Source organism: Temnothorax americanus, unplaced genomic scaffold (assembly GCF_048541705.1).
Source record: "Temnothorax americanus isolate GAGA-0224 unplaced genomic scaffold, ASM4854170v1 Scaffold75, whole genome shotgun sequence".
In the NCBI taxonomy this organism is placed as follows: Eukaryota; Metazoa; Arthropoda; class Insecta; order Hymenoptera; family Formicidae; genus Temnothorax; species Temnothorax americanus.
The window spans coordinates 438,764-466,184 of record NW_027509798.1 but is presented as its reverse complement, the minus strand read 5'-3'; the positions used below and the strand labels follow the sequence as shown (position 1 = coordinate 466,184).

Below are 27,421 nucleotides of genomic sequence, written 5' to 3'. Positions count from 1 at the left end.
GCCAAAAAAATGGGACGTTTTTTTTCAAATTTTTTTTTTAAACACACTTGATAAAAAATATCAAAAAAATTTTTCAAACTGTGTTTCTATAAGATTTTCAAAGGACCCCGCACCAAAACCTATGGAAATAGGTTCTCGGCGAATTTGTCTGAAACTTTGGAAAAATGTTGTTCATGTCATCTTGATCAAAAGTTCTCAAGGCAACAACTCTCTTTAAAGCAGAATTTTTGCTCCAAGAGACCTCAAAGATGGATATTTTATTACGCGATCACAGATGATTTCACCCATTCAGCTTTCAGAATAATGATTGTGTGTGTTTGTGTGTGTATTGCATAACCCATAAAACCTCCCTTACAAAAAAGTATTACTGACTAAATACTTAAAATCTCAGTGATTTAATACTGTCAATATTTATTTGGGAAATACTGGAAAAATACTGGTAGTGATAAATATTATAGGTAGTGATTAATACTACACAGAACTACTGGTGCTTAGTATTGAATTACTCACCGATATTTCGATTTCCGATATTTACCTGGCATAAAAAAAATTATTTTTTTTTTCAAAATTTTATTACTATTTTATAACTAAATTTGTTTCTTAAGATGCAGTCTATAATTATAAATATTTTCTCGTATTTAAAAAACACACTTACCTTGGTGGGATCAAACTCGGGACCTCTGGATCGTGAGCCAACTGCCTTACGTGGTAGACTACTTCTTAATTTGATGTAAGTGTTATATATAGTCTACATGTGTCATAACCAGCACAAATATATAATTTTTCAAAAATCATCTTAAGAAACAAATTCAGTTTAAAAAGAGTAATAAAATTTTGAATTGGATATTAAAATGATATCTTCAGTATTATTTCAAAACTTGTACACTTTTATCACGACGAATTAGTACAGACCTTCATATAAAATGTATTAGTGCCTTACTTTTATCTCTTTTCCTTAATTATTATCAGGAATTACCCATTATAATGTTTCTATACGAATTGTAGTACTGGTCAATGATTAATTTCACATGGAATATTCAGTTCAGTACTTGAGTATTAATATTAAAATACTGGCCAGTGATTTATTACACATGAAATCCTTGGTTCAGTACTTCAGTACTAACATTGAAATACTCATCAGTAATTCAACACAAGTATTTATTACACAAGTATTTTTCACCTAGTATTAAATGCTTTCTCATCAGAAATTTAATACTAAGTATTCAATACTCGTCCTGTATTAAATACTACTTTCATAAATTATTGACCAGTAATAAAATACTATGCAATACTTGGATCACAGTGATTCAAGTACTAATAAATACTTAATTTTAGTATTATTAATACACAAAATAAGTATTTATTACTAACCAGCTAGTAATACTTTTTTGTAAGGGAATAACCTAATGTATTGATGAATAACAGTAATAACAGTATGAACCGTCGGGATTAGCGTTATACAATGTGCACCGCAAGAAGGTTGCGCGATCGGATTTTGCACATTATTATGGCCCTGAAAAGGACCGATTTTGTTCTCAGGTTTCATGGGTTATGCAATACACACACACACAATCATTATTCTAAAAGCTGAATGGGTAAAATCATCTGTGATCGCGTGATAAAATATCCATCTTTGAGGTCTCCTGGAGCAAAAATTCTGTTTTAAAGAAAGTTGTTGCCATGAGAACTTTTGATCAAGATGACATGAACAACATTTTCCCAAAGTTTTAGACAAATTCGCCGAGAACCCATTTTCATAGGTTTTTGTGCGGGGTTCTTTTTGACAAAAATTTTTGATTTACAAAAAACACGTATTGATCGATTTTCTCCAAAATTTTTTGTAAAAAACTCATCGATTGATTTCACAACTTTTAAGCCTAAATTTATAATGAGATAATAACGGGATCTATTTCTTTTTTCGATTTTTTAATTTCCATCTTTTATTTATCCGTGCTGAAAAATATCTGAAAAGAAAAAATAATTTACACAGGAACTACTATTAATAATTATCTAAGACATAGTGATTACTTACTAAATAGTTTACAAATTGATTTCAGAAAAAAATACAGTGAAATTAAAGCGTTTATTATTTATGCTTGATAAATTTTTTTTTTATTAAGTAGCGTTTATTTTTTTACACGTTTAAATATTTTAAAAATTCGAGATTCAACAGATGATGAAAATTGTTTAAATCTCAAAGTGCCTTCTCCGTCTGGAATTACACAATGATATTTCTGCGTTCCTGTTATTGTCTTAGCTCTAATATATCGCTTGTCTAATGATTCTTTGCTCTGAATATAATCTTTGTTAGAGAAGAATTGCGCATAGATATTTGGCAAATTTTCCGACGGAGCACCTCAACAATTTAAAAATTATAAAAATTTTGTAAATCTTAATTTTCATGAAGAAGACTTTGGCTGAATGGCATTATTTTGTAACAGCTCATGGCAAAGGTCCTTGTGATGGAGTAGAAGGAACTGTTAAGAGAATAGCGGCACGAGCAAGTCTTCAACTTCCATATGACGAACAAATCTCAACTCCTCAAGAACTATATAACTGGGCGATAAAATTAAATTTTTTGCCAAATATCTATGCGCAATTCTTCTCTAACAAAGATTATATTCAGAGCAAAGAATCATTAGACAAGCGATATATTAGAGCTAAGACCATAACAGGAACGCAGAAATATCATTGTGTAATTCCAGACGGAGAAGGCACTTTGAGATTTAAACAATTTTCATCATCTGTTGAATCTCGAATTTTTAAAATATTTAAACGTGTAAAAAAATAAACGCTACTTAATAAAAAAAAAAATTTATCAAGCATAAATAATAAACGCTTTAATTTTACTGTATTTTTTCTGAAATCAATTTGTAAACTATTTAGTAAGTAATCACTATGTCTTAGATAATTATTAATAGTAGTTCCTGGGTAAATTATTTTTTCTTTTCAGATATTTTTCAAATAAAAAATGGAAATTAAAAAAATCGAAAAAAAAAATAGATCCCGTTATTATCTCATTATAAATTTAGGCTTAAAAATTGTGAAATCGATGATAGTTTTTTACAAAAAATTTTGGAGAAAATCGATCAGTACGTGTTTTTTGTAAATCAAAAATTTGTGTCAAAAATTTCAAAATCTTAGAAATACAGTTAAAAAATATTAAAAAAAAAATTTTTGAAAAAAAAACGTTCCATTTGGCCCATGTTTCGTAAATTTATGGGAGTTTAAAAAAAATAACGTAATTTTTCAAAAATCGATATTTTGAAAACGGTTCGACAAAAAAATTTGAAAAAAATCATGGAGGCTTCTTTCAACCAATACTATAACATAAAAATTTTTCAAAAAAATCGAAGATGCAAAACCCAAATGGTGTCCGATTTGGCGTGGAACGCCCCATATAAACACATGGTGTGTGTGTGAGTCTGTTACTACGTTTACGCGAGCGTTACTTCTACTGTAGTAATTTACGATAATTCCTTCGCGTAAACGGGATTTTGTAGTAACTTACGATAATTTACTCCGCGTAAACGAGTGATATATCGTAAGTTACTACAGAAGTAACGCTCGCGTTAACGTTGTGTGTGTGTGTGTGTGTGTGTGTGTGTGTGTGTGTGTGTGTGTGTGTGTGTGTGTGTGTGTGTATACATCTTCCATCGCATAAATTCTGCAAATGCACTTTACTTGAAAAATACATATGATATAAAGGCACAAAATAAAAATTTATGCAGAATTATTCTTATTGTTAGTACAAAGTAATAGGAGCATGATCCTGGAGAAGTCCCATGTCCGTGACATCGTCATCGTGGACGGGGCCTGGGGCCCACAAAAAAAAAATAAAAATAATATATTTATGTGCGTATGCGTATCGTGCTCGTGCGATTGCGTGTGCGTGTGTATGAATATGTATGTTCAATTGCATTACGGTTTTATATGTAATATTATTTACTTTCGAGAGACAGTAACAATAAAAAAAAATAACATATATATTTCATTTATTATATGTATTTTCGTTTACATTTCTCAACATTTTATCAACGAAATAATAAACAGAGTTTTTTGTCCTAAATAACATTACCGTTTTTCTTTCTTCAAATATACCCTAGAATTCCAAAAAATCCTGATTTTACCATACTAAGTGTATACGCTACCCAGTGTACTAAGAGAGAGAGGGACAGCAATGAGAGAGGGAAAGAGGGAGAGGGAGGGAGGGAGGGAGAGAGAGGAATAAATGGGTGCATGCAAATTACATACATAGAGAAAGGAATAATAATACGAGAGATATCTGTCCTAACGAGGCATCTGTACGACATATCTGTCAAAGCTCGTTCTTTGAAACGGCTTCATAGATCGCAAAATCCTTTTACAGGAGTAAAGTTTAGGTACTAATGAAGGGTGGGATTGTAAAATAATTAGTAATAATTAAAAAAAATGTAAAATTGCCTAACGAGATATCTGTACCACATGGGCCCGATTCTCTAACGAGAAACATATGCGCAAACACTGCTCTAACAGAAAGGCTGCAAATTGATTTGCTCTCTGTCGCACAGTTTGTAGCCAATAAGCTTGCAGCTTTTCTGTTAGAGCAGAGTTTACGCATACGTTTGTAGATAGAAAATCGGGCCCCATATCTTTCAAAGCTCGTTCTTTGAAACGGCTTCATAGATCGCAAAATCCTTTTACAGGAGTAAAGTTTAGGTACTAATGAAGGGTGGGATTGTAAAATAATTAATAATAATTGAAAAAAATGTAAAAATGCCTAACGCGATATCTGTACCACATATCTTTCAAAGCTCGTTCTCTGAAACGGCTCCATAGATCGCAAAATCCTTTTACAGGAGTAAAGTTTAGGTACTAATGAAGGGTGGGATTGTAAAATAATTAGTAATAATTGAAAAAAATGTAAAAATGTCTGACGCGATATCTGTACCACATATCTTTCAAAGCTCGTTCTTTGAAACGGCTTCATAGATCGCAAAATCCTTTTACAGGAGTAAAGTTTAGGTACTAATGAAGGGTGGGATTGTAAAATAATTAGTAATAATTGAAAAAAATGTAAAAATACCTATCGAGATATCTGTATCATATATCTGTCCTGGTTCGATTGCTGTGTAGAAACCAGACAATGTAGCCAACCCCGAAACTGCCCACAGCTGCGTGCGCCATCTCGCCATCTCTCGCAAGATCCGTGAACTACTGCTGTGACATAATTGCTGCTCTGCGTGAATATTTTTGTGAAAAATATACACGATCGTTTCAAAGCTCTCATTTTTATTCCAGGCTTTCAATCTCAATTTCAAAGGTACGTTATTGTTTGTGCACGTCTTCTGAAGGGTGGGAAAGTTTAATTTCGTACATATTACGTATACAACTGTTTATATCAGAAAATAAGGTTTTGAGGTGACAGCATTTTAAAATTTTTTTCAATTATTACTAATTATTTGACAATCCCACCCTTCATTAGTACCTCTACTTTACTCCTGTAAAAGGATTTTGCGATCTGTAAAGCCGTTTCAAAATGAGAGCTTTGAAATGAATTGTCGGTAATTTGGACGGCTTTAGCATCCCCTTAAGGGGATCCTAAAGTGAAGGCTGAACTTCCTCGACGTCGGTAATGTCAACATTTCTAATCCTGTTTTCTATGTCATATATCTATATCTGTCCTTGTCTAACGAGAGGCATCTGTCCTTGTTTCGATTGCTGCGCCATCTCTCGCTACACGCAATGTCAACCTGAATGTGCTTTTGCACATATAAAAGTTTATTTAAACTAATCTTTTTTTCTAGGCTTTCAATCTTAGATCTAATTGCACGATATTGTTCTTAAATGTTGTTTCTAGGTCATGCCGGTCTAATTTTGTGGATATTTATTGTGGAATTTTTGTACAAAGCAAATATTGTCGTCACGTATACCAAAAATTAACAAAAATATTAATTTTTTCTTGTTTTCGATACAAATTCGACCACCATGACCTAGATTTTGATGCGTACTTTAATTCTAGACAAGTATTTTGCATTTCTATAAAGCCAATTAAAAGATTAGTGCTAAGAAAAAAAGCCGGTATTACAGACGGCTTTAGGATCCCCTTAAGGGGATGCTAAAGCCGTCCAAATTACCGACAATTCATTTCAAAGCTCTTATTTTGAAACGGCTTTACAGATCGCAAAATTCTTTTACAGGAGTAAAGTAGAGGTACTAGGGGTGGGTATGAAGGGTGGGATTGTCAAATAATTAGTAATAATTGAAAAAAATTTTAAAATGCTGTCACCTCAAAACCTTATTTTCTGATATAAACAGTTGTATACGTAATATGTACGAAATTAAACTTTCCCACCCTTCAGAAGACGTGCACAAACAATAACGTACCTTTGAAATTGAGATTGAAAGCCTGGAATAAAAATGAGAGCTTTGAAACGATCGTGTATATTTTTCACAAAAATATTCACGCAGAGCAGCAATTATGTCACAGCAGTAGTTCACGGATCTTGCGAGAGATGGCGAGATGGCGCACGCAGCTGTGGGCAGTTTCGGGGTTGGCTACATTGCAGGACAGATATATGATACAGATATCTCGTTAGGCATTTTTACATTTTTTGCAATTATTACTAATTATTTTACAATCCCACCCTTCATTAGTACCTAAACTTTACTCCTGTAAAAGGATTTTGCGATCTATGAAGCCGTTTCAAAGAACGAGCTTTGAAAGATATGTGGTACAGATATCGCGTTAGGCATTTTTACATTTTTTTCAATTATTACTAATTATTTTACAATCCCACCCTTCATTAGTACCTAAACTTTACTCCTGTAAAAGGATTTTGCGATCTATGAAGCCGTTTCAAAGAACGAGCTTTGAAAGATATGGGGCCCGATGATTTTAAAAGGATTTTGCGATCTGTAAAGCCGTTTCAAAATGAGAGCTTTGAAATGAATTGTCGGTAATTTGGACGGCTTTAGCATCCCCTTAAATGTTCTATTTTTGCAAATATAGAAGTATCAAAAATGTAAAAACAATGAAAACGTTGAATATAATTATATTTGTAATACAATTTTAAAGTGATTTGGAAATATAATCAAAACTGAAATTTTGTATGGTTAATGTGGATAGTGAAATCGAAAGTCCATTAAATTTACGACTCTCGACGTTTGTCAATAGTTTGACATTATAGGCTGCGTTTCAAAATTCATTGTACTAAACTGCCAGTACTGAAAATCTATAACACATGTGACGTAAACTATAGATTTTCAGTAATTGCAGTAAATATCGAAATACAGCCATAATATATCGGTGCTATATATCTTTCTTTCATATGAAAATCACAACTTCAGTGCGTAATCAATTGTTTGATTTTTTTTTTTTTAAATACCAATTTTCGTTTTAAGTGTTTGTAAGAACATTTCTCTCAGAAAAACGACTACATGGAACGCAGAATTCTCTGCTAGTTTTAACTTATATAAAAAGGGAAAATATAAATATATTACAGTAATCGAGAGAAATGTATAGATAAAGAGTGAATCTTGTTGATGACAATCGAGAAAAACAAATTTTGATATGAAAGTAATATGCATTTAATTGATTATAAATTAATGTGCTTCAATGACAGAATAACTGCTTTGAGGTGCAAATTATTTCTAGCAACTCACTTTATACAGCAAAATTATGCTCCTAATTATAAGTTATAAGCAATGCGACAATTACCTGTGCACTAGGGTGTGTCCGAGTCCGTTATGAAATCCGTCGGTTTGCCTTGGTTCCTGGAAATAATGAACAGCACATCTATAGAGAGAGTTAACGCGTCTCAATATAGTTTACAGGTAAAGATCGAGTAAAATAAATGTATTTACATATATTTCAGTAATTAAAAATTTATTGCATATTTCGATTTCAGAATATATTGAACACTTACAGCAGTGTGACTAATAAACTCGATTCAAAACCCGACGGGGCTTTGTGCGCGGCGCATAAGAAAGAAATAGACACGATTCTGTTGTGTTTGTCGTACAGTATAACGAGTATAACGTTAGACTGGGCCAAACAATTTTTCAAACTTTGCGGTGTGCAAAGATTGATTGAGGCCCAGCAAACAAAAAAGTACTGAAAAGAATTAAAACGGGATTGCCAGGAATTCAATTAAGGACTTTCCGAATTCCATTGTGTCCACAAAAGGGATTAAAATAGTTTCAATATCATAGAATTCCTTATTTTGGAAAGAATTTGTCTTTTTTGAATCCCATCCAATTCCGACACAAAAATATTATACCACTGAATACCGGGTTAGGGATTGGAAAGTTTCGTCATGAATTCCATTGAATACCATTGATTCCGTTAACGAAATGAATACCATTGAATGCCAAACTAGGAATTAAAATTTTCTGTATTGAATTCCATTGAATTCCGTCTATTCTGACAATAAAATGAATACCATTGAATGCCAGGATAGGGATTGAAAAGTGTCCGTGTTGAACTCCATTGAATTCCGACTATTCCGACAATGAAATAAATACCATTAAATCCCAAATTTGGAAATCAATATGTATATATCGAATTCCATTGAATTCCGGCGATATTTACAACAAAACAAATTCCATTTTATTTTAAATTAAGATTGAAAAACGAGTACAATACGTTAAATTCCTAATTTTATCCCATCGTTATTTGAGTCTATAATATATATTGAATATGTCATTCCCTATCACTTACATTTACATTAATGTTACATTAAAATAAAACGTGTTATTTACAAAAATCATATTAGACAATTTTTATTGCAAATATATATACAATTAAGATATTCCTTTCACGGAAAAGCGTATTTTGTAGGCGCTTAAGCAGGGCGTCAGCAAACTCTTGTATATTTCATTAAACTTATATAAAATCAAGTTATAATTGATTATTATGTTTAATTATAAGAAAAAAGTGAAAATATTATGTGTATTTAGAAATTTTTTATTTTTCGGTAAATTTTACTGTCAGAGCAATATGGCAACGCTGCGCTTTTCAGGGCGCCGATTGTAAATGTGAAGTTGATAACAAAAGTGTCAATGTAAGTGTCAATTTCATTAATCAAAGAATATTGCGACATTTTCTTTTTATCAAAGAGAGATTTTATAATAATAATGAGTAATAAGAAACATAAAGTGAGGAGTAATGTGGGCAAAAATAAGGGACAATTTGTGAAAATAAAAGTTGATAATAACCCGTACATGATGAACTGAAGTGTGACATGAGCGCACAGCTTGCAGCGTTGCCAAATACGTCCTTGAAAGTCGCCATTAAAAATATTCATCTATAAACCACATTTCAAATCAACTTTTAACATAAATATTTTGTTTAAATATTCGGTGACTCTGTATTTTTATCGGCACTATCAAAAGTATAGAGTTTAGCGAATATGTGTGTGTGTAGCGCAGTTAATATTTAATATATTAACATATTTGATAAACAAATTATTACATTGAAATGTGGAAAATAGACTTTTTCGATAACGTCACATATAAAATATCAAATTTTCAAAGTCATAATTTTTTTTATATGTTCGGTAATGTGGCTTAATTTTTTTCTAGCGTAAAGATATGCATTTTAACTTTCTCGTACCAAAAAATCAGTTAATTCTTAAGACTTTGGTGTCATGCAAGAAATACCTTAAGTTGACAATAAAATAAATTATATTATTTTTCGTTTTTCAGCGTACAGCGTGAGCTCGATGAGGAGAATTGTATTCTAATCTACCCTCTCTTTTTTTAAGAAGAATTCTTTTTGCATCAATAAAAAAGAATTCAGAATTGGTGACATATATACAAAAGAATTCTTTTTCGATTCTCTGTGCTATCTGGATACTCCGAGTAACAAGCACACTGAGAGAAAAAATTTTGTAAACAAAGTAAATACATTTACTTAAAAGGTAATTCTTCAGAATAGGGCCTTTTCCGAATTTTGATATTTTCTTGCGGTTTTCTTGGTAAAAACCTTTGTTGTGACTCCGACAGTGATAATCAATCGGGGGAGCTCGAAATACAAATTCTCGATGGACATCACATTCTCCACGCAAACTATAACTAGTGTGTGCTTAGTAAAAAATATATGAAAACGTGTGTAACTATAATGATAAGAAAACATTTATCAACGCCATTGATGAATTTATTGAAGATAAATTGCATTCGCCTGACATAGAATCTAAAGTATGAATTTTGCAACTTTCGATCTTTTCTTGTCATTTAAATTGTTTGAAAATAAAAGGCCGAGTCTTTTTAACTATAGCCGATTTGAGTAATTTAAACTCTCTATTTTTAAAACAAAAGTGTCAAAAAAGACTTTTTAGTTCTTTTTCAGTTGTCGATATTGTATATATATTCTGTAAGTTTTAAATTAAAATATGGTTATAACAGAGTAATCGAAATTTATTGAAGAATATGACTTTGTCATCTAGTATTTTCTAAAGCGTAATTTATCAAAAATGTCTATTTTCTATCAAAATTAAATAACACTGTAGCTTCCTTGATTTTAAATCAATATTGTTTGTCGGAACGTAAAAATTAACGAATTGTTAATCTATTGTTTTACAGGTACGTGTAGTAGTTGCGATAACAACCTTATTATTGGACCCGTCAGATGTTGGAAACGAAGTTGTGGCTAAAGAAAAAATTGTAGAGATGATCTTCGTTATGGCGGAAACGGATGATGTATTGCAGCAGACAGTGCCTCTCGAATGTATCATTGCCGCTGTGACCAGAAAAGACAAGATCGACGCGATCATAAATCAAGGTGTTAATATATTGAAAAAGCTGTGTCAATCTCAAGATGATTCACTACGGGTTCGAGCGTTAGTGGCTTTTTGCAAGATGGGTAATTCCGGAGACCTTGACGCGACTATCAGACCGGACGGAGTAACCAAGGAATTGACCGAGGCTTGCAGACGATTGTTGATTAATCCAAAGAAAGAAAAGAGAGAATGGGCCATAAAAGTTCTGTCGTATCTGACTTTCAACGCCAGAGTCAAACAGGAGTTGATCAAGGATAAAAGAGCCATTCATACGATGATCGAGATCGCCAAGACTAGTGATCGATCGGTTCTCTTCGGCGTGCTTACGACGTTGGTGAACTTTGTGCAACGCTTATGACGAGCAAGAACTCGAGATGATAGAATTGACAAAGTGTGTCAAATATTATTTTCCCGAGGAATCTGAACTGGACGACGACAACTTCGAAGAAAGATTGTGCGCATTAGCAAAGGCCGGTATGATCAGCGATCTGGTGAACCTCGCCAGAACGGACAGTCAGAACTGCAAGGAATTGATAGCGCGCGTTTTCAACGCGATATGCAGTGAACAAAAATTGAGAGAAATAGTTGTTCAACAAGGCGGCACGGAGGCATTGTTGTCGTTAGCGCTGGATGGCACAGTCGAGGGAAAAAAGCAAGCTTCGCCTGCTTTGGTCCGTTTGGCACGGAACCTCACGAAATGTCCTGAGGTTATAATTTGCGGTCAACTAATCACGGAGGTTGTTCAACCGATCGTAAGTCTTCTGTACCCGGAGTGTTCCGTTAATGAGAATTGCCAGACTCTAACAGCTTTGTGCAATCTAGCTGAAGTCAACGACAGCGTGCGAGAACATATATTCAAAGAAGGAGTATTTCAGAAGATTGAAAACTCGAAACAGGCATAATGGAACTACTGAGAGCATTGAGAAACAAGAACAGTACCGTGCAGAACGAGAATATTAAGGAATTGACATCTATTGCTTTAGAGGCTGTTGCGGAACGATCTAGTAAAGAAGCACTCATCATAATAAGATGGAAACGTGATACAGCATGTCGATTAGGGCAATTAGACCTTCTAAATCGTTTGGAAATAAAGTTATGGGTATATGAACATACTGAGACCGGCGTTATTCTTTCTACAAATTTATATTTAGATTGACGAATGATGCCGACACCTGGCGCGGCCTGGATCAAGGGCTGCCAGGGCCTGAGTGATTATGACAAGATTATCTTCATTAATTGGGCGCCAGTTATTAGTTTTTCTCCCGACTGCTGCCAACCTTCGGTTGGCGAAGACAAGGGAGTATGCGTTTCACGGAGGCCGAATCTTTGTTACCTTAGTTCTCGATAACTACAACATACTTTGATATGTGCTTCCGTATATAAGTTTCTTATTGATCAAGCAGGGTTTATAGCGTATAATTATCATTAATCGTTGTGTTAATAAAGAAGCAAAAAAACGATATATTACATTTATATGTTCTCTTATTGGCTATCGACTGAGTTACAGAAGAAATTGATTAACCAATGACATGCATCCACATGGGGAATTTTAGTGAGATTTTAGTTGCCTCTATGGGCTTCGGCAGAACGTATAGCTTTTCTATTCATCGCAGCACGCTCATCCCAGTGAGAAACGATACATCGGATCGACGTCGATTCGATATTGATCCTATCAGATCTCATCGATGCGGTTCTGCAGGTTGTTGAACATCGATAGTTTCAAATATTTCGAGGTTATTTCGATGTTATGATAACTTTGCAAACAATCTGTTTTGGTAGCATGTAGCAATATAATACAATATTTTTTTTCAAGATTTTCAATGTTTTTCATGTTTGTCCATTATCAACGATTCGATATCGGTTCGATATCGATTCGACTTATGAGATGAAAAGAACTAAATTGTTTCCTGAATCGAAGAAAACTGAAAATTGTGTTTTAAATTATACATTAACCAAGTATGCGGTATATAATATATATATATTATATATAATTTATATAAATTTATATATATAATATACATTATATTATATATATATATTATGTAATGTCCACTTTTTAAAAGAGGATTATATACATTTATATATATGTTGTTATATGAAAAATTTGTTGCCGGGAATTACGTTTTTCAAAGAGAAAAACGAGATATATGGTAACGATAAGTTACTTTTTTCAGTGAGAATAATGAGTTATTATTATATTATTAATTAATTATAAATTTATTAAAAAATTATTATAAAAGATAAAAAAGATAAAGAATTTTTACTTTATATACCCCAAGGGGCTTTAAAGGGCGTTTTTGATGGGACGTACCCAACCCTAACCTCCAATTCATCCACTACCTTACTGTTTCCTCCTTTGGACCAACGGTTTAACGTCTCTTCCGAAAGACGGAGCCCAGTTTTTTCCGCATCTTGCACGGAGGGGCGCGGTTTTTCGGAAAAAAACTTTTCCATGTTACATGGCTCTAGTGGACTCGAACCTGGTTCCTCAGATTACGAGTCTAGCGCTCTACCACTAGACCACACCGCCGCCCTCTAAAAAATTTTTATAAATATTTAAAATATATTATTATAACATATTCTTAAAATATATTGGGACAACTTCGCCGAATAATTAAGAATCATGGATCGATGTTGAAACGATGTCGAATCGATGTCGATTTGAACTCTTTGACATTAATTTGATATAGTTTCGACATTGATTCGATTACTATTTCTCACTGGTTAGACGGAGCACTCTGAATATGCTTCGATACGCATGCAATTTCATGTGAGAAGGCATTTTTATGTCGTGAGTATGTACACTCTACCGGCAGGAATGCCTGGACATAATACATATACATATACATGTACATATATGTCATATACATATCAAAATGTCCAGGCATTCCTGCCGGTCAGTACACATACAATTATGCGATAATATAGAAAAGTATATAGCCAACTTTTTTAAAATAAGTGCATTCGAATTGCCCGCCAACAATCCCGCACCTTCCAACCACGTGCCAATCATGAACGCGTCCAATGTGCCCGCGCTTTCAATCGCGTGCCACTCATGAACGCGCCCAAATGCGCCGCGCCACACCGATCGCTATTTGTTTTCGTCTCTTGTCCTGTCGTTGCCTGTCGCACGACTCGCACGTACTGATCTATTCGCCCAACGTACGCCGATCAGTTCGGACGTGTTTCGCGTTTTGCGTGAAGACACGGACGACACGTTCAAACGTGTTCGGACGTGTTCCACCCGAACGAAAAACCTTTTTTGAAGTACTGCGACTGATACTGTCTGCATAGCAATTGCCAATTAGACCTCGCCACTCAACATTATACCAGACTTAGTAATCAAACAGGGGAAAAAGCTGGCCGTATTGTCCTCGGTTAGAGGCAGGAGCCAACAAAATTAAAGAAGAAGAAGAAGAAGAAGCACGTACTGATCGCACGGGATCGCACTCGACACCTAGTTTTGCAGAAGAAGGAGACGATCAGTTTTGGAGCTTGAGAATTGCGAGACCTGAATAAATTGTCGAGCTGAATTAGAGTGTATTGACGTCGACACGATAGCAGATCAAGGACGACTTTGCGGGCCTGTAAGTATGATGTCTATATTTTTAGAAATATTCATTTCTTATATTTAACACTTTTAGAGTGTACACGATCAAAATATTTCGCGTTGTAACATAGCATTTTCAATCATGAGAAAAGTTGATTTATTTGGCATCACAATGTAAAGCTTTCATAACCTAAGAATCATTAAGTTCGCGCAAAATATTTCCACCTCATTATTAGATATGCATGCGTAATTTACGTTTAATGTTACATATAATGTAAATTTATATCGATCGACGTTAATGCGCTTTTACAGCCATGTAGTTACAGGTAATCTGCATTGAAATATAATGTATGCGGAAACGCGATAAACAGACGAGCGTATAGATCACGAATCTTACATTATTATTAGTTATTACTACACACACATATACACATATATAAACACGCATGCGCGCACACACACACACACACACACACACACACACACACACACACACACACACACACACACACACACACACACACACACACGACAATAGCCATATTATGTAAAATAAAAATCATCATAAGAATTTTAGCCAGAAATGATTTGTCGAATCAATTAGTCGCTGCGTCGAATACTGAGTGATATTTTTAGTATTTTGTGTAAAAAATTGTCGTATTATAAATTTTTTTATGAATAATTTTTTCCAGTCATGTATACGCCGATATCGCTGTTTGTTTTTGCCTCCTGGTTTGCTGTCTGTCGCACTGTGGTCGCACGGTCGTACTCAACGACTAGTTTTGGAGAAAAGAAAAAGACGACCAGTTTTGAGCTTGAGAATTGAGACCTAGCTGTTGCTTTATGCTACCTGAGCTATCAAATTAAGTTGTCGAGCTGAATGATTATGGTGAATTGACACAATGGCAGAGGACGATAGGCCTGTAAGTATACCTATATTTTTAGAAATATTTGTTTCTTGTATTTAGCACTTTTAGAATGTACGATCAGACTAGCATAATAGATCACGAAGGTTACTACCGCAAATTGATGACTACTATCGTCTTTCCTATTAAAGAACAAACAAAATTATTTATTAAAAAGTTGTCTAACATCAAATAGAAACATTATACACGCGGTACAAATTTGGGGTAATTTTAATAAATAATAAATAAAAATAATAAATAATAAATAAAAAGCGGGGTAATCCCCGCTTGGCTTTTCACGTATGAGAAAATTCATAAAGACTCTCTAGGGTTAGGTATAGTTAAATACAATACTAAAAAAAATAGGAAATACTTTTTGTGCCCTAAAAATTGGGCTATTTTCAAAACGTAGAAACTCAGCAAAAAATCATTGCAGACAAAAAATTAAAAAAGTTTTTTGAAGTTTGAAGTTTGAAGTTTTAACTTTAACAAACTACTATTAATAGTTTTTTAATATTTGTTTATTTTTCTTGTTCCATGCTTTAAAAAAGAACATATTGTTCTGTTCCTTAAAATTATGTGTATTTGACATTTTGCAGCTCAAAAAAAATTTATCTTGAAAAATTCGGCTCAAGTTTTAAAAATTACAATCTTTTGCTAACTTGGCTAAAAATCATCTTTAAAATGCTTTTTTTATTTTTTGTCTACAATAATTTTTTGCCGAGTTTCAGTGGTTTGAAAATAGCTCAATTTTTAGTATAGAAAGTGTTCCCTATATTTTTTTGTGTATGAACGTATTATTTACTATAAATAATTAGATATCTTGAAAAAATAGTCACTGTAATTATAGTTATTATACAACTAAAGATCATGCAATGTTTTATACGATACGGTTGATATTTACAACAAATCATGTGTAAACTTTTGTCTCCGACTTATATTTATGACATTATTAAAAACAGTTTCGACAATCTTTATACTCTTGGCCATTTTTTAATGCGTTTTTTTTATATAACGCGATTTCTTTTTACACGATTTCCTTTGCTCTACGGCATAAAATAATATGTCTTTTGTATTCCTATATCTTTTTTACACGAGTTTCCTCCTAAATAATATAATCTTTTTAACGCTTACGCGGTGCACTTTAACCACGTAAAAAGAAAATTAAGTGTACATATACAGGATGTTCCATTTTTAATGATGACCTCAAACATATTTGAGAAAAATAAAAAATATTTTAGACAGAAGTTGCATGGTTTATGGGAGGAAAAATGATGGTAAAATCAATTTTTTAAGGAAACAGGTTTATCATTTTTTAAAATTAAATCATATAATTTTTTACATAAAATGATTCTCCTAGTTATTTCGCATATAGAAGTATTAAGGTACAATTATAAAAAAAAATGAATAGTTTATGAGATATTTTATATTTCACATTAAAATATGTTAGAATAAAATATAATATATTTCATAAAGTATTGATTTTTTGATAATTTTACCTTAATGCTTTTACCTTAATACTTTTTTGATATGCAGAATAACTAAGAGATTTATCTTATGTAAGAAAATTATATAATTCCATTTTAAAAAATTATGGTGACCGTGTTTCGTTGAAAAATTGATTTTTTTAAAAATTGATTTTACCATTTTACCATTATTTGTCTTTCTCCAAACCAAGTAACTTTTGTCTGAAACATTTTTTTCTAAAATGTATGTTCAAGAAATATTTAAGGTTGTCATTTAAATTGAAACACCCTGCATAACCTTAAGTCTTAATATTATAGCTTGTAACATTATAACGTGCTTTTTGTTCATTTTGAAGATCATAGAACGAAACTTCAAGAGATCGTTAAATCAAAATATACGTAAGCTTGCTGCAAAGCGCCTTAGATTAGACAAAGTCAATGCTATTGTGAAACAGCAGCATTTTAATTCCGCTAGTGACAGTACTGATGATATGGAAGAAAATATTGCATTTTGTAATGAGTCATCTGAAGATGATGGCTCTAACTGCGTTTATTTTCATGAAGAAAGTCAGAATGAACAGAATGCTGGTGAACACATTGACTATGGACCGGATCCATCAATAAATGAAATTGATAGCGTGAATCTTACTGCTTCTGAAATTGCAAGTGATGATAACAGTGACAGTATTATCTCATCACAAACAGAAGCCCAGGCAGATGTTGGTTCTATTACTTCTGAAAGTAACGAAGAAAATAATACTTTAGACGAGGAACAAATGTATTTTGCTGATGAAAATGAGAAGGCTCAGTATGTTAGAGCTGCTATAGAAGCATGGGCTCGTGAGCCAGGAAGACTTTCAAAGAGGAAGCTAGATGATCTACTTTCTAAACTTCATCCTGCATTTCCAAACTTACCTCTTAGTTATAAAACCCTTTTACAAATTCCTGAGATTAATTTAATACCAGTTAATGGTGGAAAATTATGGTATAAAGGAATTACATTCAATTTAGATTCTATGGATTTGCAGGAATACTTAGCACGTTTTCATGAAATTATCATTGATATCAATATGGATGGGCTCCCTCTCCACAAAAGCTCTCCGATCAGATTTTGGCCTATATTAGGTAGGCTCGTAAGAACAAAAAATGAGCCTTTTATTATTGCACTTTTTAAAGGAAGAATTGATCCTAGTGTAAAGGATTTTCTTAAGCCTTTTGTGAAAGAGGTTGCTTACTTGCTTCAAAATGGTTACACAAACAATGATATTGCTTATAAATTTTCGATTAGGCATTATATTTTAGATGCTCCAGCTCGTGCAAAAGTAAAGTGTTGTATTGAACATGGAGGATATTGCGCTTGTGAGAAGTGTGAGGTTGTAGGAGAATGGATTGATCATCGCATGACATATATAAAACTTGATGAGACTCTGAGAACTGATGAGTCATTTCGTGACCAAGAACAACCATATCATCATCTGGACCGCTCTCCATTGCTTGACATAGAAGCTCTTCTAGTGTCTCAGTTCCGTTTAGATGCACTGCATCTTATCGATTTAGGTGTGTTCAAGAGATTCCTCTTAGCTCTTTTAAAATGGAATGGACCTTGGAAGCTGCATCGTGACATTGTTACAGCTATTTCTCATAAGCTAGAAATGCTGAAGGACTCATGTCCATCGGACTTCAATAGACCTCCAAGATCTTTTCAAGATTTTACCTATATGAAGGGTACAGAGTACAGACGACTCTTGCTGTATGATGGTGTTTTAGTTTTTCGTGATTATTTAGATCAAAATGTATATAAACTTTTTTTACTTCTGCACTCAGCCATTTATATCTTAAGAAGTCCTGTGTTTGTGAAAAATCTTTGTGGCTATGCAGACCAATTATTAAGGATTTTTATTAATCATTCTGCAGATGTATTTGGAAAAAGATTTGTTGTGTATAACGTTCATAGCATGTGTCACCTGTCTAATAGGCCAGTCATATTAGACATTGAACCTTCCAATTACTCTTTTCAGGTTGCAACCACCATGAATCGCTTTGATTTAAGGTGCTGTAAGTGGGATTAATTTTGCTTCGCATAATTAATGCGCATTAAAAAGTTATTAACAATATTATCAACAAAAAACGCGATTTTTCTTATTTTTTATCAAATATGTCGAAAACTAAGCAAGATAGGGTAACTAACTATACGTACCTTTTTTGTAGAGCGTAAAATTATCTACAATAATGATCTGAACAACATTTATCGTCAAGTCAGTCGTTTAGCTTGCACGCGCCGTCAAAGTCCGAGACTTGGATCTCGAAAACCCTCGATTTCATCGTTTTTTTTATGTTGCGTCGGTGATTTTTTTCAGTTTATTTAAAATGGAATTAAAAATTCCCAAAAAATCACACATCATCTGAGAACTACAAAGAATACTTTTCAGGGTGTAACCGATTTTTTAGACCCTTTTTCTTTAGTTTGTAGCTATGTAAGCAAAAAATTTTGATTTTTTGGACTGTTCTTAGTTTTTCGCTGTTTTCAGACCTTAGAATTTATTTGAGACGAATTATATCATATGTATCTTGTTGTGGACGAAATTTGCAACAAAAAAGGACTCTTGTATTTTTTTCGTACGACGAACGCTGATTTTTTTATTGACGCGCAAAGTTATCTAATATTGCGCATAGGTCGGATAACGCTTGTTTTACACTAAAATAATTATTTTTTATTAAAATTTACGTAATTTTTCGCATTATTATTGAACCATATTGCAAAGCCGTTTTCAACACATGCTCTCATGTTTACTTATTTATTAACAAATTGTTTATTCAAAAATTATTATAAACAATTAGAAAAACATGTTATATTTGTTGTACTTGTCGTCTTATTTCAACCCAAAAAATGTTTTTAAAAAATTTATTCATGTTATTTATAACATTTATTCAAACATACAGTGCATCTTTTGACTATTTTTCGCACTATCCCTGCATGAGCCAATGGTGCGTTTTTTATGGTTTTCCCAGTAGGCCTAATCCACAAGCATTGAATATATGTTCTTTCTATGTGATAATTATTTTGACATTCCTTGGATACTAAAATTATCCAACACGCAGATGTTGATGAATATTAACATTTGCCTCAAGATCGTCAAAAAATCGTACGTTTTTCAGTAAATTCGGATGATTATCACATCAAAAGAACATATTTTCAATACTTGTGGATTAGGCCTACTGGGGAAATCACAGAAAAAAAAACGCACCATTGACTTTACCTCAGAGGTGGTATGGAAAATAGTCAAAAGATGCACTGTCTGTATGTTTGAATAAAAATGTTATAAATAATATGAATAAATTTTTTAAAAACATTTTTTGGGTTGAAATAAGACGACAAGTACAACAAATATAACATGTTTTTCTAATTGTTTATAATAATTTTTAAATAAACAATTTGTTAATAAATAAGTAAACATGAAAGAATGTGTTGAAAACGGCTTTGCAATATGGTTCAATAATAATGCAAAAAATTACGTAAATTTTAATAAAAAATAATTATTTTAGTGTAAAACAAGCGTTATCCGACCTATGCGCAATATTAGATAACTTTGCGCGTCAATAAAAAAATCAGCGTTCGTCGTACGAAGAAAATACAAGAGTCCTTTTTTGTTGCAAATTTCGTCCACAACAAGATGCATATGATAAAATTCGTCTCAAATAAATTCTAAGGTCTGAAAACAGCGAAAAACTAAGAGTAGTCCAAAAAATCAAAATTTTTTGCTTACATAGCTACAAACTAAAGAAAAAGGGTCTAAAAAATCGGTTACACCCTGAAAAGTATTCTTTGTAGTTCTCAGATGATGTGTGATTTTTTGGGAATTTTTAATTCTATTTTAAATGACTGAAAAAAATCACAGACGCAACATCAAAAAACGATGAAATCGAGGGTTTTCGAGATCCGAGTCTCGGACTTTGACGGCGCGTGTAAGCTAAACGACTGACTTGACGATAAATGTTGTTCAGATCATTATTGTAGATAATTTTACGCTCTACAAAAAAGGTACGTATAGTTAGTTACCCTATCTTGCTTAGTTTTCGAGATATTTGAGAAAAAATAAAAAAAATTGCGTTTTTTGTTGATAATATTGTTAATAACTTTTTAATGCGCATTAATTATGCAAAGCAAAATTACTCTCACTTACAGCACCTTAAATCAAAGCGATTCATGGTGGTTGCAACCTGAAAAGAGTAATTGGAAGGTTACCCCCCTAAATTAGTCTAATATGACTGGCCTATAAAGAATGTGAAGAACATGGCGCACTTGATACTTTTAGCGCTTATCCTTTTGAGAATAAGTTGTTTTCAATTAAAGCATCTCTGCAATCTGGATATAAACCGCTCAAACAAGCTGCATATCGTGATTTAGAGAAATCACGACATGTTGACATTGTCTTTGAAGATCATGAGAATAAAGTGCATTTGGAAGCTCAGAGAAGATTTGTATTTAATGAGATAATAGATGGTCTGCAATTCAGAAGAATTAAAGTAAACGATACAATTTTTAAGTGCAACAAGAAAGATTCCTGTTTTAAAACTGTTAATGGTGATATTGCTGTCCTCTACAATATTGTACAGAGACATGGTAAAGTTTTTTTTGTTGGATACTATTTTACACAGATGGAAGACGTCTATCAGTATCCTCTGTCTTTGTCAGAACTAGGTATTATACAATTAACAGATATCAGTGAAGAAAGGCGTGTTTTTCCTCTTACTGAAGTTGTTGCTAAATGCTGGCTTATTCCCGATGGAGAATTTTTTTTATGTTTTCCATTGCTTCACACTATGCCTCTTCTATATAGTTGATAAGCAATGTAAGTAATGTAGTCTATTAATATTTCTGTTCTTTCAGTGTAATGGTATAATTATCACCAAAGTGATTTATTATACATTCTAATTTGTTTTCTTGTCTTTTTTCCTTCTGTATTTGCATACATGATAACAGTTAATTAAGCTGCTGTACAGCAAAATTGTATTTTAGAGCTTGAACAACTGTGATGTAGAGTATAAATTCATTTATGTTGTTACATAAAATTTGGATAATATGACAGATATATCCTGTTTGTGATTCTAATTTTTAATTAAAATTATTAACAAAAACAGTTTAGTATTTGTATGATAATTATCACATTATTTTTTATGTTTCTATTATTGATCTCTCTCCTGATGTAATAATAATTAATGTTTCCATACACTTTTAGTTTTTTCTTTTTTAAATTTTATCGTCTTTTTTGCAGTTTGTGGTGTTGAAATTTTTAACACATGAAGGAAAGAGGCTAACTTCTGATGATGATGTATTTTATGCTGTTGGTCTTACTCGATGGTTCACAACTGAATTAGATGAAAATATGGAAGTACAGATAAAATGGCCTCCCACATCTGTAGATGCCGGAAGTTTAGTAAGGAAGGAGAAACCGCCTGATCCAAATTGGGGAGAGGAAACCGTTTTAATTAAGAGATTTTATGGTAAGCAGGTTTTTTATGGGAAAGACGAGAAAAAATGTCAACTTCTTAAAGCATAAATTGTAATGGGATGTGTTCTAGTGATATTTACAATAATTTGAAGCAACTTTGCGTTTCATGCTAGCAATATGTTAAAGAACTCAAATTTTTCCATGTTGTTTAAAATTACTCCTTCATAGAATATGCAGTTATTTTTGTAAAACTATTTTCGAGTCAGTATTATGTTTCTTTCTTAATTTTACTATACCATCAGTAATTATTGCTTCCTCATAGAGGAAGCTTTGTAATGGTGAAAAATTTTTTTTTCGAGATTTTGATGGAAATAGGTTTAGAATGTTCTAAAATGTCGAAAAATCATATTAGTAAAAAATGTCCGGAAGTATGTATGTATGTGTGTGTGTGTGTGTGTGTGTACGGATTTTTGTACACGCATCTACTTCTACAATTTTTTAGATACCAGTTTGAATTTTTGCACACAAATAGAGTATCATAGAAAGTATGTCCTCCTCAAATTTTATTGAAATCGGTCTACCGGTATAGATTTTATGCAGATTTTCCTTTTTTTGAAAAATGTGTTTTACGCTGCCGCTTTCTCAATATTTGAGATAGCGATTTATTTTTAATTTTATTATATTTTCCAGTTTTTTCTACCCCTATTTCATATATAATTCATTAAAATTTTATTGATTAGATCTCGTATTACACACATTTGAAATTTCGAGGAATTCGTACATACATAGAAGCTTTATAAAACTTGATCTGATCAACCAAATTTTAACCAATTATATATGAAATAGGGGTAGAAAAGACTGGAAAATATAATAGAATTAAAAATAAATCGCTATCTCAAATATTTATAATATCGGGCTGATTTTTTTTATCGATAAAGTATCATTTAAGTAAGGTTGGTATTGAATTTGGCGAAATCTGCATATTGTTTTAGTTTTTAAGTGGACAAGTATTTTTAGTATTTTTTAGTGAATGTACATAATTATTTACGCAGTCCCCAAAAGAGTTAAGTGTGAAATCAGAACCTTTGCTAACACAGCTTCCTCTATGAGGAAGCCAAAACAAATAAATACCGATAATTATACCTCGAATAAAATAAAAACTTGCACACTTAGGAACTATGAGGAAGCAATGTGCAAGTTTCTACTTGCACAATTAAAAACTACGAGGAAACAATGTGCAAGTTTCTACTTGTTCTTGTTCTGTCTAGTCATTTTCTCTCAATTTAATTATTTTTCTTCTAATATTTTTGTCTGTCTTTTTTACGCTAATTTAAAAGTGTTAAATTTCTAGGTTTTCTATGTTAAGCAGTCGATGAATTAAGTGTTAAACATTTTCTCCTGTATAGATTGCTTCTCAACTTTTGTAATTAAATAACTTCTATAAGGTTATTCTATTTAGATCTGTAATAGAAAAAATTACTTTTGGAGTTGTTGATTAAATAAAATGTTCAATAAGTTTTTCAGGATTTTGTCCTACTTCAATACTTTGATTTCTATTCAATAAACTATCATCGTCTACATTTTGATGATTAAGTGTTTCTTCGTTTTGATACAAGGATGCTTTATCTTTGTAAGATTTATATAGAGTAAATCACTAAAAGTATTGTAGGCTAATAATTTTAAGTACATGTTGTTAAAAATATCAAGGTGTTTTTGGAATGACCTTAATAACTTCACTTTAGAAAATTAACTTTATCACAAAATACCCGCTACCAAACGGTAGAAAATAAGAATTTTATATCTCGTTGAGTTTCAATAATATTAGCTTGCAATATCTTTAGTAATTTACCTTATATATAGGTGCTTATTGTTATTTAGAAGTATTTGTCACTACCATTTGCTTAGTTTGTTTAGTTATCTGATATTTGTTGCAGATTTATATGACAAGGCTGCTGTTTCATGCAAGGGACATGTAGAGGATTCCAATTATGAAACAGATCATCGTGAATTAGGTAGAGGGCTCAGAATAAAAAAAAGAAAACAACACTTAGACTCATCTGACAATGAGTCAGAAAACGAATCAGATTCCGGATCTGAAGATTTTAGTGTCAAAAAGAAGGCAAGGACCCATCTAAGCAAAAAGAATCTTCCAAAATCAAAAAAGACGGTACCAGTACCTCCTCCTGTTCCTTTTGTTAAATCAGAAAGATTTGTTACATCTCCGCATAAATTAGTACGGCAGAAGCAGCATTCTCCCCAGTTAGAAAAACAATCAACTTACAAGACAATTGTTTGCAAATCCTCTGGAAAGAATGATGGAAAACAAGTTGCCAAACGTGACATCTTTAACAACATAAAGGAAAAAATACAGAAAGAAAAAGATAATAAAAAACTCGCGTTGTCTAAAAAACTTTGTCAGTTGCCAAATAAAAAACTTCAAAAATTTTGCAAGGATAAAGCACCCTTGTATGAAGATAAAGAGAATGATCAAAAAAATATGGATGATGTTAGTTTATTGGATAGAAGTAAAAATATTGAAGTAGAACAAAATACTGAAGAACTTGTTGAAAATTTAAATAAATCAACAGTTCCAATAAAGAATATTCCTGAACAACAGTCATCCTCTACAGATATTGATGAAGTTTCGGCCAGCTCATCTAAAAAAGATTTTAATTTATCAAGTAAATTGAAGGAAAGTAAACCTTTGCCAAGTCTGCCCTGTCCTGCTGTAGGCGAAACCTCATCCTTCAGTGATAAGTCTCATGCTAATGATCATTGTCTGTTTCAATCTGGGACGTCGGAAAAGTCTGGAAGCAGTGGTGCGTCCTCTCAGAGTAAAAAAACAGGTAAGAGAGAAAAGTAAAAAAATTATTTATTGTTAAGAAAAAATTAGTTATTGTTGTACATATAAATTTTATTTTGTCATGTTTGTTTTGATTTGCAGATATTTCTCTTTCTGATCCCAGCACATATGACATAAAAAAAGAATTAAGACAACTGAATAGCAAACTAGATATTTGTTTAATGAATCAGGAGAAACTAAATAGGTATATACTTCCGGGTGAGAAAGTCATCAAAAGACCCAGAGGATTTCCTTCACTTCCGGTTCAATCTGAACAAGAGCTACATGATTTAGAAACATTTTTAGCTAATGATGAAAATTTATCAGCGGCAGTAAGTTTTTCATTATGTAGTATGCTTGGCAAAGGTAATATCTACGTTTTAAATAAATTATGTATTAATTTTTTATTTCTTTCTCAGAGTATGTATCTTGGAAGATTTGTGGACAAAAATAGTCTGGAGAGTTCAGTCAGGAAATTATTACGAAATATACTTAATAACAATGTGGCAAACAAATTCAGCTTTCAAGGAGCCAAGGGAAAACAAAAGTTTGATGTACTGAAGATATGGGAACTTATTCTAGGTGAGCAAAAGTACTGAAGATTTACACTTGTTAAATTTTGGTAACTTTTTTGTTTTTAGAAGAATAAATATTTTGAGATTTTATGATACTAAAATTTTATTAATTTATTAGAGTTTTCATGACCAATGAAAATTTTTTATTTTGAATATTTAGAGTTTACTATTAGCAGGAAAAGTTGACAATATGAGAATCTGATTCTATCAAGTGCTGAAAAAATAAAATAAGTTTCACAAAACTTGTTAAAGATCAAGAGACACGGTAGTGTCTCGTGCCAAGTACACGCGGAGCGAGACCGACCGTGACTTTGATGTCTGGTCTTATATAATAGCTATTGTCACGTTTAATAGCTTAATATAATAAATATATTTTTAATGTTTAGGTGCACTGCTGTTATATTTTGAAGCAGAAGATATGGCTGTGGCTGAAAAGGTTGCAAGTTCTTGGCTGGCCAATGCTCCATGGCGCGCACAAACGGATGGAACTATTCGTAGCAAGAAATTTAAGAAAACCGAATAATTCACGAAAGCTGGAGAAAAGAGAAAGAAAGGATGTAGAAAAAATTTGCTATGCCAAGCCACTTCTCCTATGAATATAGGCCATCTATATATTTATCTAGATAACAATCTTTGTTATCTAACATTTACTTTTATTGATAATAATATGTAATTGATTTATGTTTTTTGCGTGTAAGTCATGGAAAGTAATAGCGAATTTGGTCGTTTTGCTCTTATAGTGCGCACTAGTGCAAGCAACCGAATTTGCTATGTCATTTTTCTTTTTTTTTTAATACTCTGTTTCTTTAATGCAATTGATTCCTATGAGAATGATGGATCTCTTATCTATCTGTGACTTAAATGTTAAATTTCTAGTTAAGTTGTGATATTATTTGGTAACCTGAAGATATTTTGTAATTTTGATGATAGCAAATCTGTTAATTTTATGTTAATTGTAATGGTCATTTAGACTTTAAACATATAGAATACTCTAAGCTGTTATAACTTTACTGCCATAATGATGCGAAACAAATCTAAATAATTTTGTGAACTGTTAGTTGCTATTGAGATTTAAACTTTCTACTGAACGTTTTACATTTTTAGTTAGTGCCAGTTTTTATCTTTCTACTTTACTTTTTTGATTTTTTGCATTGTAAGCATATTTTATTTTATAAATCTACATTATTGTAATTGCATTAAAGATTCCATATTTTTGGAATATATTTTTCACATAAATAAAAAAGTTTGAAATTAATTTTTTGTTTAAATTGACAAGTTTATTTAGTTTATTTATTGATTTTATATGGTATTTTATTGTAGTGAGAAATAGCAATCGAATCGATGTCGAAGAGTTCAAATCGACATCGATTCGACATTGTTTCGACATTGATTCGATTGCTATATTTTTCATAGAAATAGCAATCGAATCGATGCCGAAACAATGTCGAATCGATGTCGAAGAATTTAAATCGACATCGATTCGATATTGTTTCAACATTGATACGATTGCTATATTTTCATAAATGTCAAATAATTCTTAAAAAGAGGTTGGAATAGAATTGCCTCCGTTTGCAAACTCTTTTTTATTGTTATAAAAGCGCTATCTAGCTGTCATACGAAATATATCGATTTTTTAAGGATTTTGATATCGATGAATGCTCGAACCTGTGACCACCTGAATATCGAAATCAATGTAAAGATTGATTTTCTATTGATATCGAGATTTCGATATTTAATCGACGTCGATCCGATGTATCATTTCTCACTGGGATTGGATATCGCGCGGCGTGCACGATGTTATCGCGCGCGCTGGCTGCTCTATTGCTCACATGTCATACCTATTTGGCCGGTAGTTAGAGGTTAAGTTTGTTTA

The 27,421-nt window shown here is 32.3% G+C and overlaps 1 protein-coding gene and 1 pseudogene across 2 annotated transcripts; both read left to right on the top strand.

The window, feature by feature from the left end:
• Positions 1-7,729: 7,729 nt before the first annotated feature.
• Positions 7,730-11,872, top strand: LOC143906755 (protein unc-45 homolog B-like; annotated as a pseudogene). Its single transcript, XR_013259643.1, has 3 exons — positions 7,730-7,815; positions 7,890-10,179; positions 10,564-11,872. The product of XR_013259643.1 is annotated as a protein unc-45 homolog B-like (transcript).
• A 1,809-nt stretch (positions 11,873-13,681) lies between these two features.
• On the top strand, positions 13,682-26,486 carry LOC143906711 (uncharacterized). Its single transcript, XM_077422955.1, is given in 9 exon segments — positions 13,682-14,347; positions 15,003-15,233; positions 17,038-18,647; positions 20,938-21,520; positions 21,955-22,183; positions 24,066-24,977; positions 25,076-25,305; positions 25,393-25,555; positions 25,935-26,486. Coding segments are annotated over 8 exon segments (3,885 nt in total). The 5' UTR covers positions 13,682-14,347; positions 15,003-15,212; the 3' UTR covers positions 26,072-26,486.
• The last annotated feature ends 935 nt before the right edge of the window (positions 26,487-27,421 follow it).